The 16,052-nt window shown below is 41.6% G+C and overlaps 1 protein-coding gene across 1 annotated transcript in view; it reads left to right on the top strand.

The window, feature by feature from the left end:
• LOC146854917 (potassium voltage-gated channel subfamily KQT member 1-like) overlaps window positions 1-16,052 on the top strand; it is an 879,265-nt gene that overhangs the window by 827,302 nt on the left and 35,911 nt on the right. Inside the window, exon 9 of the mRNA XM_085650545.1 lies at window positions 13,042-13,170. Within this exon, the coding sequence (XP_085506671.1) occupies window positions 13,042-13,170 (129 nt within the window). The remainder of the gene's footprint in view (window positions 1-13,041; window positions 13,171-16,052) is intronic.

Here is a 16,052-nt window from a genome sequence, read left to right as displayed (position 1 = left end):
AAATTATGTTCCAAAATGATATGTATGTGTCTTTAATATACATATTAAGGCAAGAGATTATGTAAGATATTCATCAAAATAATATATTTGTACTTATAATAAACTTATATTATTTTTAAATATATTTTCGCGAAGTCGGGTGCGTGCATCGTGAGTGCAGAAAACCAGGTCAGCAGAGCTGCTGTAGAGCCAGAGAACCAGGTCAGCAGAGCTGCTCTAGAGCCTAAGAACTAGGTCAGCAGAGCTGCTCTAGAGCCAGTGAACCAGGTCAGCAGAGCTGCTGTAGAGCCAGAGAAACCAGGTCAGCAGAGCTGCTTTAGAGGGAGAGAACCAGGTCAGCAGAGCTGCTTTAGAGCCAGAGAACCAGGCCAGCAGAGCTGCTTTAGAGCCAGAGAACCAGGCCAGCAGAGCTGCTTTAGAGCCAGAGAACCAGGTCAGCAGAGCTACTCTAGAGCCAGAGAACCAAATCAGCAGAGTTGCTTTAGAGCCATAGAACCAGGTCATCAGAGCTGCTTTAGAGCCAGAAAACCAAATCAGCAGAGCTGCTTTAGAGCCATAGAACCAGGTCAGCAGAGCTGCTCTAGAGCCAGAGAACCAGGTCGGCAGAGCTGCTACAGAGCCAGAGAAACCAGGTCAGTAGAGCTGCTTTAGAGGGAGAGAACCAGGTCAGCAGAGCTGCTCTAGAGCCAGAGAACCATGTCAGCAGAACTGCTTCAGAGCCATAGAACTGGGTCAGCGGAGCTGCTTTAGAGCCAGAGAACCAGGTCAGCAGAGCTGCTTTAGAGCCAGAGAACCAGGCCAGCAGAGCTGCTTTAGAGCCAGAGAACCAGGTTAGCAGAGCTGCTTTAGAGCCAGAGAACCAGGTCAGCAGAGCTACTCTAGAGCCAGAGAACCAAATCAGCAGAGCTGCTTTAGAGCCATAGAACCAGGTCAGCAGAGCTGCTTTAGAGCCAGAGAACCAGGTCAGTAGAGCTGCTCTAGAGCCTAAGAACCAGATCAACAGACCTGCTCTAGAGCCAGAGAACCAGGTCGGCAGAGCTGCTACAGAGCCAGAGAAACCAGGTCAGTAGAGCTGCTTTAGAGGGAGAGAACCAGGTCAGCAGAGCTGCTCTAGAGCCAGAGAACCATGTCAGCAGAACTGCTTCAGAGCCATAGAACTGGGTCAGCGGAGCTGCTTTAGAGCCAGAGAACCAGGTCAGCAGAGCTGCTTTAGAGCCAGAGAACCAGGCCAGCAGAGCTGCTTTAGAGCCAGAGAACCAGGTTAGCAGAGCTGCTTTAGAGCCAGAGAACCAGGTCAGCAGAGCTACTCTAGAGCCAGAGAACCAAATCAGCAGAGCTGCTTTAGAGCCATAGAACCAGGTCAGCAGAGCTGCTTTAGAGCCAGAGAACCAGGTCAGTAGAGCTGCTCTAGAGCCTAAGAACCAGATCAACAGACCTGCTCTAGAGCCAGAGAACCAATCAATCAATCAATCAATCAAAGACATTTATAGAGCGCACTACTTACCCATAGGGTCTCAAGGCACTTGGGGGGGGGGGGGGGCGTTACTGCTCGAACCAGGTCGGCAGAGCTGCTACAGAGCCAGAGAAACCAGGTCAGTAGAGCTGCTTTAGAGGGAGAGAACCAGGCCAGCAGAGCTGCTCTAGAGCCAGAGAACCATGTCAGCAGAACTGCTTCAGAGCCATAGAACTGGGTCAGCGGAGCTGCTTTAGAGCCAGAGAACCAGGTCAGCAGAGCTGCTCTGTAGCATAAGAACTAGGTCAACAGAGCTGCTCTAGAGCCAGAGAACCAGGTCAGCAGACCTGCTGTAGAGCCAGAGAAACCAGGTCAGCAGAGCTGATTTAGAGAGAGAGAACCAGGTCAGCAGAGCTGCTTTAGAGCCAGAGAACCAGGTCAGCAGAGCTGCTCTAGCTGACACTGACTGACTGACACAGATTGACTGACACTGACACTGACTGACACTGATTGGCTGACACTGACTGACTGACACTGACTGACACTGATTGACACTGACTGACACTGATTGACTGACACTGACTGACTGACACTGATTGACTGACACTGATTGACTGACACTGACTGACTGACTGACACTGACTGACTGACTGACTGACACTGACTGACACTGACACTGACTGACTACTCTCTACTACTCTACTACTGACTCTCTACTACTCTCTCTACTACTCAGTCTCTACTACTCACTCTCTACTACTCTCTACTACTCTACTACTCTCTACTACTCACTCTCTACTACTCACTCTCAACTACTCACTCTCTACTACTCTACTACTCACTCTCTACTACTCACTCGCTACTACTCTCTACTACTCACTGTCTACTACTACTCTCTCTATTACTCACTCTCTACTACTCACTCTACTACTTTCTACTACTCTCTACCACTCACTCTCTACTACTCTACTACTCACTCTCTACTACTCTCTACTACTCACTCGCTACTACTCTCTACTACTCACTCTCTACTACACTCTCCACTACTCTCTCTCTCTACTACTCTCTACTACTACTCTCTACTATTCACTCTCTACTACTCACTCTCTACTACTCTCTACTACTCACTCTACTACTCTCTGCTGCTCTCTACCACTCACTGTCTACTACTCTCTACTACTCACTCTACTACTCTCTGCTGCTCTCTACCACTCACTCTCTACTACTCTACTACTCTCTCTCTACTACTCACTCTCTACTACTCTCTACTACTCACTCTCTACTACTCTCTACTACTCACTCTCTACTACCCTCTCTCTCTACTACTCACTCTTTATTATTCACTCTCTACTACTCACTCTCTACTACTCGCTCTCTACTACTCACTCTCCACTACTCACTCTCTACTACTCGCTCTCTACTACTCTCTACTACTCACTCTCTACTACTCTCTCTGCTACTCACTCTCTACTACTCACTCTCTACTACTCTACTACTCTCTACTACTCGCTCTACTACTCACTCTCTACTATTCTCTACTACTCACTCTACTACTCTCTCCTACTCTCTACCACTCACTCTCTACTACTCTACTACTCACTCGCTACTACTCTCTCTCTACTACTCACTCTCTACTACTCACTCTACTACTCTCTACTACTCACTCTCTACTTCTCTCTACTACTCACTCTCTACTACTCACTCTCTACTACTCACTCTCTACTACTCTCTACTGCTCACTCTCCACTACTCATTCTCTACTACTCGCTCTCAACTACTCTCTACTACTCACTCTACTACTCACTCTCTACTACTCTCCTACTCTCTCTACTTCTCACTCTCTACTACTCTCTCTCTACTACTCACTCTCTTCTACTCTCTACTACTCACTCTCTACTACACACTCTCTAATACTTGCTCTCTGCTACTCGCTCTCTACTACTCTCTAGTACTCCCTCTACTACTCACTCTCTACTACTCTCTACTACTCATTCTCTACTACTCCACTACTCTCTACTACTCACTCTCTACTACTCTACTACTCTCTACTACTCTCTCTCTACTACTCACTCTCTACTACTCACTCTCTACTACTCTCTACTACTCACTCTCTACTACTCACTCTCTACGACTCACTCTCTACTACTCACTCTCTACTACTCTCTACTACTCACTCTCTACTACTCTCTCTCTACTACTCTCTACTACTCACTCTCTAATACTCACTCTCTACTAATCACTCTCTACTACTCACTCTACTACTGTCTACTACTCACTATCTGATACTTTCTCTACTACTCTCTACGACTCACTCTCTACTCTCTATTACTCTGTCTCTACTCTCTACCTCTCTATCTCTCTCTACCTCTCTCTCTACTACTCTCTACCTCTCTACCTCTACCTCTCTACCTCTACACCTCTACCTATACACCTCTACCTCTCTACCTCTCTGTACATGCACACATATGCACATATATATATGCATATATATGCATATGCATTTATATATATGTATGTGTATATATATTCACTTAAAAAACCATAGGTTTCACACATGTTATAGTTAGCTGTACATTTCACTCGTAAAAAAACAATGAAATTCCACGTTATAGTTAGATCAGGTAACTATAACTTGCGCGCCCACAATAAACTGCTGATGACGTCACATATTACATCACTCATGACATGGTCAGTGACATCACTCATGACATCAATGATGACATCTGAAATTACACATTGTGGATTGCGGTCGCGCAAGTTATAGTTACCTGATCTAACTATAACGTGGAATTTCATTGGTTTTTTACGAGTGAAATGTACAGCTAACTATAACATGTGTGAAACCTATGGTTTTTTAAGTGAATTTGCAAGGTTTTGTAAATGATAATTCCTAACTATAACGTGTGTGAAACCTATGGTTTTTTCAGTGAATTTGTACGGTTTTTTAAATGCTAAGTTATGTATTTATTTATTTATTTATTTTCTGGTTTTTCACTATGCGCACACCCTGCACCCACGTTGCGCAGTCCATGCCGTGCGCGCCTCGCCTTTTTTTACGCAGTAACATTTGTTTTTTTCTCCCTTGTGGGTCCTTTAATTTATTTAATAAATGTGATTGTTACTTCTTTATTTATTTTTTTATTTTTTTTTGCCGTGCGCGTACGGTAAGCTTACCGTACGCGTACCCCGCAATTTTTTTTTAACATTTTTAAATGTATTTTTCATACTTTTGGGTCCTTCTTGGACCCCTTGACAAACACTAGGGGGTCTGCAACTCTCTTCGTTGCCCCCGTTTCACGTTCCCCACCTTTGTTTCTCAGTGCGAGAGACAGAAAATGGCGGCCGACACTTCCTGATTTCGACCGATTCGAATGTTTACAGTCATGTAACCACAAATCAGAATTGAGCTCGCGCACGCCACCGTACGCGTACGGTAAGCTTACGGTAAGCGCACGAAGCGCGCTTACAGATATATATATTGATTTAAATGCTATTTTCTCATGACCTACTGAACAGATTTACACCAAACCTACAAAAGGCACATCCTTGACCTGAGGACTACCTCTCTGCCAAATTTCAAGTAATTCTGTTCAGCCGTTCGGGCTGTAGCTGTGTCTAAAGGTCCTATGGGAAAATGCATGGGGAAAACGCGTTTTGGGACCCCCCTTTTTTCTCAGCCCCCGCTTGACGAATCCCCCCGAGACTTTCAGGGTAGGAGCGGAGCGTAGCGCCCCATTAGTTTTGAAAATTTCGCGAGGATTCGTCGACCGGCGCCAAAGTTATTCCAAATAGAATGTTGCGGATTTCCTATGGAAACACGGTCCTAACTATAACTATCTACTGGCGACCGCCAGTAGATAATATACATATATAAACATATAAATATAATCTGCATATCTATATAAATATAAATGCATGTAAACATATACATATACATATATGCATACATATGCATGGTATGTACATGAAAGTTTGAAAAACTCTAATACAAGCAAAGCTAAAAAGCCACCTAATTACAAACAGAATTGCTTTAACTTAAACGAGGGCGAGACATATTGCATTTTCAATGCTTGTTTACTTTGATTCCATCAAGAAGGCATTCAGATGTGTCACACATTTTCCATAAATTCTGAATGGTAGCACTCTAGTTGCTCATTAGATCACTGTAGTAAAGCTACTGCTCACCAGGGAAGTCTGCTGCTGGTATTCAAAGTGCATGTTTCAGTCTGCATGTCAGAATTTTTTAATGAAATGGAAGAGGATTTGAGAAGTCAAAATGTGCCCTAATCTTTCTTTCTGCAGCACTAATCATAATTTCTATGGCAAAATGAACCCCCTCATTTTGTTCCTTTGCAAATTAAATGTTTTATGTGTTACCACTTTATTCCAATCAAGATGGCATCAGGTGTGCCATACTTTTGTCATAAGTAAGACTGTCAGCGCTCTAGTTGATCTTTAAAACACTCTGGGACATTCTGTCATTGGGCTATCATTGGGCTACATCTCGGTGATATTTGTTCTACATTTGGGCTCTTTTGTCTCTGGTGGCCATCTTGGGAGACTTATTTGTTTTGAAGTTTCCTAATTTCCTCATTTACAACAGTCTCCTCAGTAGGAAATACTTTCAGGTGTTTTACTTTCATTCCATCAAGAAGGCATTCAGATGTGTCACACATTTGCCATAAATTCGGAATGTTAGCACTCTAGTTATTTATTATTAGATCACTGTAGTAAAGCTACTGCTCACCAGGGAAGTCTGCTGCTGGTATTGAAAGTGCATGTTTCAGTCTGCATGTCAGAATTTTGTATGAAATAGAAGAGGATTTGAGAAGTCACTCAAATTGTATCCTAATTTTCTTTTTTCCGCACTAATCATAATTTCTATGGCAAAATGAACCTCCTCATTGTGTTCCTTTTAACCCCTTCTATGCCCATGACGAGATCGTCTCGTTATGGAGCGCGGTTGCGCTGTGCCCATGACGAGACTATCTCGTCATGGACCCCACCCACTAATGAAAGGCCCGGCACAGGAGGGGGAAAGGGCGGGGCACTCAAGGGGTTAAATTAAACTACTCACTCTCTACTACTCACTCGCTACTACTTTCTACTACTCACTCTCTACTACTCTCTCTCTACTACTCTCTACTACTCTCTACTACTACTCTCTACTACTCACTCTCTACTACTCACTCTCTACTACTCTCTACTACTCACTCTACTGCTCTCTACTACTCTCTACCACTCACTCTCTACTACTCTACTGCTCACTCTCTACTACTCTCTACTACTCTCTCTCTACTACTCCCTCTCTACTACTCACTCTACTACTCTCTACTACTCACTCTCTACTACTCACTCTCTACTACTCTATCTACTACTCACTCTCTACTACTCACTCTACTACTCTCTACTACTCTCTACCACTCACTCTCTACTACTCTACTACTCACTCTCTACTACTCTCTCTCTACTACTCTCTCTCTACTACTCACTCTCTACTACTCACTCTACTACTCTCTACTACTCACTCTCTACTACTCACTCTCTACTACTCTACTACTCACTCTCCACTACTCACTCTCTACTACTCGCTCTCTTCTACTCTCTACTACTCACTCTACTACTCACTCTCTACTACTCTACTACTCTCTACTACTCTCTCTGCTACTCACACTCTACTACTCTCTACTACTCACTCTCTACTACTCACTCTCTACTACTCACTCTCTACTACTCTCTATTTACTACACACTCTCTACTAATTGCTCTCTACTACCCACTCTACTACTCACTCTCTACTACTCCCTACTTCTCACTCTACTACTCATTCTCTACTACTCTCTACTACTCACTCTCTACTGCTCCACTACTCTCTACTAATCACTCTCTACTACTCACTCTGTACTACTCTCTACTACTCACTCTCTACTACTCTCTACTACTCACTCTCTACTACTCTCTCTACTACTCTCTACTACTCACTCTGTACTACTCTCGGGCTGTAGCTGCGTCAACAGGTCCTATGGGAAATTGCATGGGGAAAAAACGTTTTGGGACTCCCTTTTTTCTCAGCCCCCGCTTAACGAATCACCACAAAACTTTCAGGATAGGAGCGGACCGGAGCTGGACAAAAGTTTGGAAAATTTTGCGAAGATTCGTCAACCGGCGCCAGACTTATTGGAAATAGAATGTTGCGGATTTCCTATGGAAAATAGGTCTTAACTATAACTACCTACTGGCGACTGCCAGTAAGTAATATATATATATGTATATGTATGTATATATATATATATATATATATATTATCTACTGGCGGTCGCCAGTAGATAGTTATAGTTAGGATCGTGTTTCCATAGGAAATCCGCAACATTCTATTTGAATAACTTTGGCGCCGATTGACGAATCCTCGCGAAATTTTCAAAATAGGTGGGGCGCTCCGCTCATGTGTGAAACCTATGGTTTTTTAAGTGAATATATATATATAGCGAGTACCCATCAGAGATACAGGAGAATGTGAAATTGTACACCAGGTATATAGATGACATCTTTATCCTGTGGGAAGGCACAGAACAAAGTGCCTTAAAGTTTTCTGAAGATCTTAACAACAATCAGTTAAATTTAAAATTCACTAGTACTGCCAGCAAAGAGTCAATTCATTTTTTAGATTTGGAACTGTTTATACAAGAAGGCAACATAGAAACACGATCTTACAGAAAGAGCACATCAGGGAATTCTATCCTACATGCCAGCAGTTTCCATCCCAGCAAATTGATTGAGAGTATTCCCTATGGGGAGTGTCTGAGGATGAAAAGAAACTGCAGTTCTTCTTACAGTTTTAACCAAGCTAAAGAAGAACTCTTTGACAGGCTTAACAACAGGGGGTACAAACCAGAGATCCTCTATAAAGCAGAAAACAAATGTGCCACAGTGGAAAGATCAAAGCTACTTAAAAGAGATAAAACTATTTACATTCCACCAGGCGACCCTCCAGCAAGCACACCACCTAGACTCATCACTGGTTTCAATATCTATCACACAAATATTCGCAGAATACTCACCAAACATTGGCAAGCGGTAAGAAGTGATCCAACAATAGGAGAAATATGCAGCAAACCACCACAAATCACATTTAGACGAGCAAAATCAATGAGGCAGGAGCTAGTTTGTAATTCACCTAGACTAGACACCAAAACAGATTGGCTCAAAGCAAGAAATGGATTTTACAAATGTGCGAAATGTAAGGCGTGCAAGTTTGGGGTCAACACCCGCAGCCTTATTTTACCTTTTAAACACACTCCTTTTGAAATCCGCAGCAATTTCACCTGCAAAACAGAATTTGCAGTGTATGTTCTCAAGTGTACCTGCAATAAATTATACGTAGGTAGTACTATCCATCAAGTACACGTACGAATCCTGCAACACCTACGTGCTATCAATACTGATGATCCATCTTACCCTGTAGCACGTCACATAAACACTACACATAGTGGTAGAAGTGAGGATCTCACATATTTTGTGATAGATAGTGTTCCAAAAAACATTCGGGGAGGAAACAGATTACTGTCTCTGCGCAAACTCGAATCTAGATACATTGTGCTACTGAATAGCAAGATTCCAAATGGACTCAATGCGGACGAAGCTCTTAGTGTACATCTGCAATAATAAAAGTGAAACTAATGTAACACAGTTTATTTAGCATTTAGATAATACAATACTGTGTGTTCACCTGTTTATTTTGAAAGACTACTTCTTTTGGGTTTTTTGCTCACTCTTCTACAGCACAGGTCTAAACTTTTGGCACAAGCCTAGATGAATATTAGCTTGTTTTTCCTTAAGGCGGTATAAAGTTTCATTTTGTAGTCACAAGAAGCCACTACCCACTTGGGTTCAATTGATTGGTTAGCGAGTTAATGCAACTATACTAAAACACATATTTTAAATGTTTACATTTTATGTTCGAAAATGAAATTAAATGCTTGCGCAAACAGTATTACTCTGTACATACATTTGGTGATTTAAAGTAACACTCGCAGTGACTCTTTCTATGTTTATGATTAACCGCCAAAAGTTAACTAGCCAAAGGTGTATTTAAGCACTGTAATAATGTCTTACCTGTGTTCAGTGACCAAGGCGGCAAGTCCGTCGAAACGCGTTTGGCTTTGGTGTGAAGAATAAAAACTTTTCTTGATGGATTTCCCACGGTGTCAGCGCCTCTTCAGTATCGCTTGAATTGGGTTGTACAATATATATATATATATATATATATATTCACTTAAAAAACCATAGGTTTCACACACCTTATAGTTAGGAATTAGCATTTAAAAAACCTTTCAAATTCAGTTAAAAAACCATAGGTTTCACACATGTTATAGTTAGCTGGACATTTCCCTCGTAAAAAACCAATGAAATTCCCCCGTTATAGTTAGTGCAGGCAACTATAACTCACGCGAGCGTTAATAGTGAGCCATCAGGGCACTTGCCGCAATATTTGATAAAAATTCAGACTATAGAAATTTGGTGATGGATGTTTAATTTAAGGGGGGCAATCCTGTGAATAATGTCATAATAGGTGTCAAAACCCCTGCAAACATCAACAAAAAAATGGAGATCGTAAAGGTACACAAGATATTACCTTATTTCATGAATTGTAAGGACAAGGACATTCAATATTGTTTTAAATTAGGGATTTTCTGAAATGTATGAAAAAGGGTATTTATTTAGAAGATGGGATATTTGATTTTTTGTGATTCTGTTTTTAAGTGAAAGTGAGGTTTGTATGGCCTAAATTGGCATAAATCCAACTGAAATAAACTTGAACTTGAAACTTGAACATGAATCAGCCCTGCATTACTTGACCTAGAATTTCCCCATAATACTGCGGAAGTGCAAATACTATTGGTGCTGTTGCATATCCTCTGCACCACTATGCAGCCCTCTGCAGTCTATATAATCTTCTTAGTATAAACTTAAAAGTGGAATAGGGTCCTTTGGATCTAATGTGTGAGCTACTACACCGAGAAGAAGGTGTAGCTGGTATCCCTTAAGGCCTGTCCTGCTCTATGTTAGTTAAGATTGGTAAATTTATATGTACATAGTTATACAGCCCTTAATAATATTATGGTAATTGATAGTCGGAGCATAATATTTATGCTGGATGATATTTTTGGACTCAATATTTTGGAGTACTGCTGCTTAAATCTGACTAATACAGAAAATAAAAATATTTTTGTCAAACTTGTTAAGCATCAACTTGACTCTATATTGTCAAAAGCTACATAAAAGAATAGCTTTCGTAGCCTTTAGCTGAGATGCATCTGTTCCACCATGCCTTTCCAACCTATTGTTTCTTTTTTGTTACTTAGGGCCATATGTAGGTAAATTACATTTACCGATTCTTAAATACCGAATTTTACCGATTCGGTATTTATGAATCGGTAAATGTAATGTAGGTAGAAAAATACCGAATCGATAAGTGTCGGTGTTTTAGAATCGGTATTTACCGATTCGGTAATGGCAACTGGCTTCCTATTCATTCCTATGGGCCTGGAGGCCCATAGGAATGAATGGGAAGCCAGTTGCCATTACCGAATCGGTAAATACCGATTCGGTAATGGGGGAGGCATCATCATGGGTGGCAGGGTGTCACATTGACACCCTGTTGCACCCCTGATTCGTCCATGTGTGCACATGTGGCGCACATACATGCCCTAAGGGCATGTATGTCTGCCATATTGCACACTGCAAAGTGCACAAAAATGCTTTTTCACACCTATTCGTCATTTACCACCAACTTTTAGTTGGTGGTAAATAACGAATCCACACAACACCCACACACTCCCCCTACATCTCATTTCATGATTCGGTATTTACCGAATCAGTAAAATTACCGATTCGGTAATTTTACCGATTCGGTAAATTACCGAATCATGAAATGATCCCCCTACATAGCAAAAGCCTAAATACCGGTCGGTAACGGTATATTTACCGAAAATCGGCCGTTACCGACCGGTATTAGGCTTCCTACATATGGCCCTAAATGTGCTATATTGTTACATGTAGTTTTTTAGATAATAATTTTCTGTTGTGGATTTGTAGCTCCATGCCTGCAGTTTCTTCTAGATTTTTTCTGTTAACATCCTCTTGAATTGAATTATTATGTCATTTTTTTATCCCCTAGAGATAGGATGTGCATTAAGAGTATTTGAACAAATAAAACTTAAAGTATATATGATGTATTGTTGGCTGTCTAGTAAGGGTGAGCAGGAACAGTGGATTACCATTGTATAATGCTGGAGGAAAGGTGGTAATCCCAACTGTAATACCAAAATACTGTTGAGACATGTTATGAAAATGATAAGTTCTAAACTGAAGTTGGAATATTGCAAAACATATGATTTTAAAATATCACATGCACATAAGGTTCTGTGCACAAGGCCTACTGGGGGAAAATCTAGCAAAACTTAACTCCTCACTATATCCCTGTCTGAAGTTATCAATCATTGTCCTCCCACTTGTTACGATTATTTATGCGTCCAAAACACTTTAACTGATTTGAGGGAATCCAGGGGGACCGACTACGGAATGTCCTCAGCCACACCTGGAGATGCGAACCCAACCACAGATTCAGGGACCTCCTAAAGACTGGACTATTCCAATTTACTGTCTAATGGAATTCCTCAAAGATTAAGGATGGTGATTCAAGAACATGAAATAAGAGCCTTGCTCCTTGGATTGGACGTCAACATGCCTTGTTTCATGTTTTCGTCATATAACTGTTTACTATCACCTCTCAAGTGATCTGAAATAGCTAAAGGTTACATGGAGCCCAATGCAAAACTCGCAATAAATAAATACGATTTGTTTCAGTGATAAGTTAAAGTTATGTTGACTTGAACTCAGCCTAATTTTTACTTTAACCTATGTTTTGTGCACTTTGATTGCTTTGACTTTCTTTTTAATAAGTGTTGCATTTTCTTGCATAATGCAAATTATTTCTTTCCATTTTTATGTCACTGTCTTATTTATCGAAAGTGGAAATATTAAGATTGATCTAGAAATAGTCATTGTTTACAACTTCGTGGAATGTAACATTAACAGCCAGTGGATGCCTCAATAGTCATGTCTTTTCTGAGTTGAGTATCATGCATTCAGAAGACACTGCAATTAGTTTAAGATCTGCTATTCAATTATAATAGATTCTAAAGAGTATGCAGAACAGAGGCACTGGCAATCCTCAGCCCTTAAAGTAGCAACACACATATATAATCTATGGCTGGTTAAATCTTTTTCTGCAGTATAGTACCAAAATGTCATTGTTAGAATATCTGACATAAATATTGTGCCCCAAATATAATTTACAAAAAAATTGGGATTATCGAGTTAATTATAAAAAATCTACACTGAGTACAATATATAATTTGTTATTTTTAGAATTGTTATTTTTAGAATTAAATATTATGGCAAATGAAATTGTTCTGTGTGGAAGACAATCTTTGCTGTGTGTGTAACAGGCAGTCTTAGGTGCTGGCAATAGTGCAGCTGATGCAAGGGGTGATCGCCTATGCTTCATTCACAGCTTTGTTTTTCAGACTCTTTGGCGGTGCTATGCTGCAGACAAATCATATAACTCTACAGCAACCTGGAAAATCTACATCATGTCTCCAGATCACACTACCAAAAATCCCCCAGCACCATCAAGTCCCAGTCTAAGAAAGCAGGTACGCATTCAATCCGTATCACCAGCAAACTGTGCACAGATGTAAACCTTGGACAGAACATAATGAACCTAATGTTAGTAGATACTACATATCAGAACCTCCCAGTCATTACTCACTTTCAGAAGAATGACGAAAACGTGGCTATTCGCACAATAAGTCTTCTGGTATAGGTTTCATGCTGCCGTCCTTAGCACCGAGACACCCACGGGTATTTGTGCGCTCTATAAATCTCATAAACATAAACATAGTTGTAACAACCACAGCATGGTTGTGGTTGTAGTTGTTACAACTACTAACAATTGTTCCCGGGGATTCATCCACTAAGCAAATGGCAAATACCAGCTGTTATCATGCACACTCAATCAGTGCAGAAGATAATTAATTAAAGAAAAAAGTGAGTCAGGTGCACAAATGTTGGCCAAATGACATATATCGTAATCCTATGAACTAAAAGACAAGGTGACATGAAATTTCAAAAAAGTGCAAATGGTGCAGTGCTGTCTGACAGGTGATGAAAATGAAAATCCACGCGAATAGCGAGCAGCTATATGCCTGAGGTGTACTTTTGAAGAGCAAAAACGTCCCAGATGATCATAAAATGCTCTTCTCTTTTAAATTCTGTGTAGTCTCAGCGCTATGCTAAAGTGTCAATTTAACTAAGAAAGCCCTAACAGATTTCCCTTGTCACGTCCCAAATTTTACTGTCAGATATTCAATTCTCCAATTTTAATTTCTCTGCCAGTTCACCTTTTCTGCACCCCACCTCCTACTTAAACTCACTAGCTCCTTCTGTTCAATTAAATAGGTCGAACTGTGCTTTGCCCCAGCATTCAAACCAGAAATTAACTTAGGCAGGTAAAAGTGCCCTCCATACTTACAGTATTAGAATCTGATTTGCAACCCATTTACCAATCTCCACTCAGCTTAAAAGGTCTTTGAGAATATAAGAATAATAATAAAACTAATATGAACTGAAGTTATAGATCATATGTCGGAGTTTGGCAAATAAGTCTTCAGAACAAAGCACATTCAGTTTGCTTTCTGCTTTTCTTGGCTTTTGTGCACTGGATTGCTGAAAAATAATGATCTCTATTCACAAAGGGATTTTCGGGCATAAAAATGTCTGTTTACGACTAGAAATACCTCATTTATGCCTGCCAGAAACTCTCAAAGGATTTGTGGCATGGGGGTAGATCCAGCGGTGCAGGTTGGTACTAGCACCCATGCAATGCCAGTGCCATCTGGAAAAATAAAGAACAGCAACTGCTGCTGCCTGCCAAAATTCTTCTCCTTCAGATGTGCTTGGCAGTTTGCTGAAACAGTTGCAACTTTTATAGATTTATTGTTGCAGTAGAGAAAGTCCAAGGGAAAAGTAGGTGAATGTGAGCACAGGAGAGAGAATGGAGAGAGACACCAGAGAGAGGGGAGATAGCCAGATACAGAGATATGCAGACTAGAAAAAACACAGTTGAATATCAGGCACAAAACAGAAAGACAGTGACAGGAGAAAGCAATTAAGAGAGAGAAAGAGAGACCGTGACGGCCGACACGCTAATTAAAAGTGGTGGGGCGGCCCGGTGGGGGGAGGGTTAGCTGAATAATCATATTTTTTTTTAAAAAGACTGTGAGAAGTTGGCCTGATGTATGATGTCACTAGTTCTAGTGTACACCTTATATCAGTCCAAATACCCTTATGGTGATTGGTTGTAAAGTCAACCTTATAGACCAGCTATCCTAGTGGTAGCATGGACAAGAGCAGTCTTAGGCTAAACTCTGAATGGCATGTGAAGCCAGCTGTGATACCATATATAATCCCTTGAATACCAAATGAAAGGACACCACAACAGATATATATATAAAATAAAGTGTATTTATTCTAGTCAAACCCTCAGCACTCTTTATGAGATTAGAGGTAAGTACAACACAGTCTTATTTAAGCATACACTAAGTCACACAGGTAAGTAATACAGTTAGGCCCTAGGGGCCACGCAAACCATATACTAAGTAAGTGGTATAAGAACCACTGTCACGGAAATAGAATAGGCCTAGGCCTAGGGAATCGCTGGGGCTACACTACACTAGCGTTAGTTAGGAAGTGGGAGGCCCACGGGATTCGTGTGCAGAGTGGAAACACTCACGCGTAATGCGTAAAAGTCAATAGCAATTGTACAGTTTAGAAAACGGTAGATTTAGGACACTTCCGGAGTAGCTAGGAAGTTGAGACTTGAAAACTAGACACTAGGATAGTCACTATCCTGATGAGCACCGGAGTACCCAAGTTACCTAGCCCACAGGCTGCGGGTGCATAGGGGTGAAGATGCGTCGTTTTCGTCGTCGACTCCTATGGATGCCTGAAGAAAGATGCTAACAGGCAGTCAGTGAAGAGTGTCCGGTGGATCCCAAGGCTGGGATCAAGAAGAGAGGAAACCTGCAAGCAGAAGGGACAGAGTCAAGGTTACTAGCCAGTGACCACGTGGAACCAGGAAGGAGCCAGGCGATGTCGTGAAGATTGCAGGTGAAGGTGAAGCTTGTCACTGCAGCCAGGAGGACCAGGAAGCGTCGAGGACGACCAGGACCAGGAGGCGAGCTGTCCCACGAAGGCTCTTGCTGTCGGCGGCGTCGAAGTTGGACTAGGACTCACCAAGCCTTGGCAAGCGGAACCCACGAAGAACGGAGGACTTGCTTCTGGTGCAGACCAGGAAGGTCTGGGGTGCTTCTTCTTTGCAGAGAAGCGGGAGCCAGTCTGGAGGAGCCAAACCAGCGCAGAAGATTTCAGGGTGCGTCGTCACAAAGGCCACTAGCTAGCGGGCAAGCAACCGGACAGACGCGGCAAGCAGGAAAATGCAGAAGGGCCCCACGCAGGACTCGTGGAGTGTGGGGGG

This window comes from Triturus cristatus, chromosome 4_1 (assembly GCF_964204655.1).
Source record: "Triturus cristatus chromosome 4_1, aTriCri1.1, whole genome shotgun sequence".
NCBI classification, from domain to species: Eukaryota; Metazoa; Chordata; class Amphibia; order Caudata; family Salamandridae; genus Triturus; species Triturus cristatus.
The sequence above is the reverse complement of the archived record's forward strand: the minus strand, read 5'-3'. Positions and strand labels throughout refer to the sequence as shown.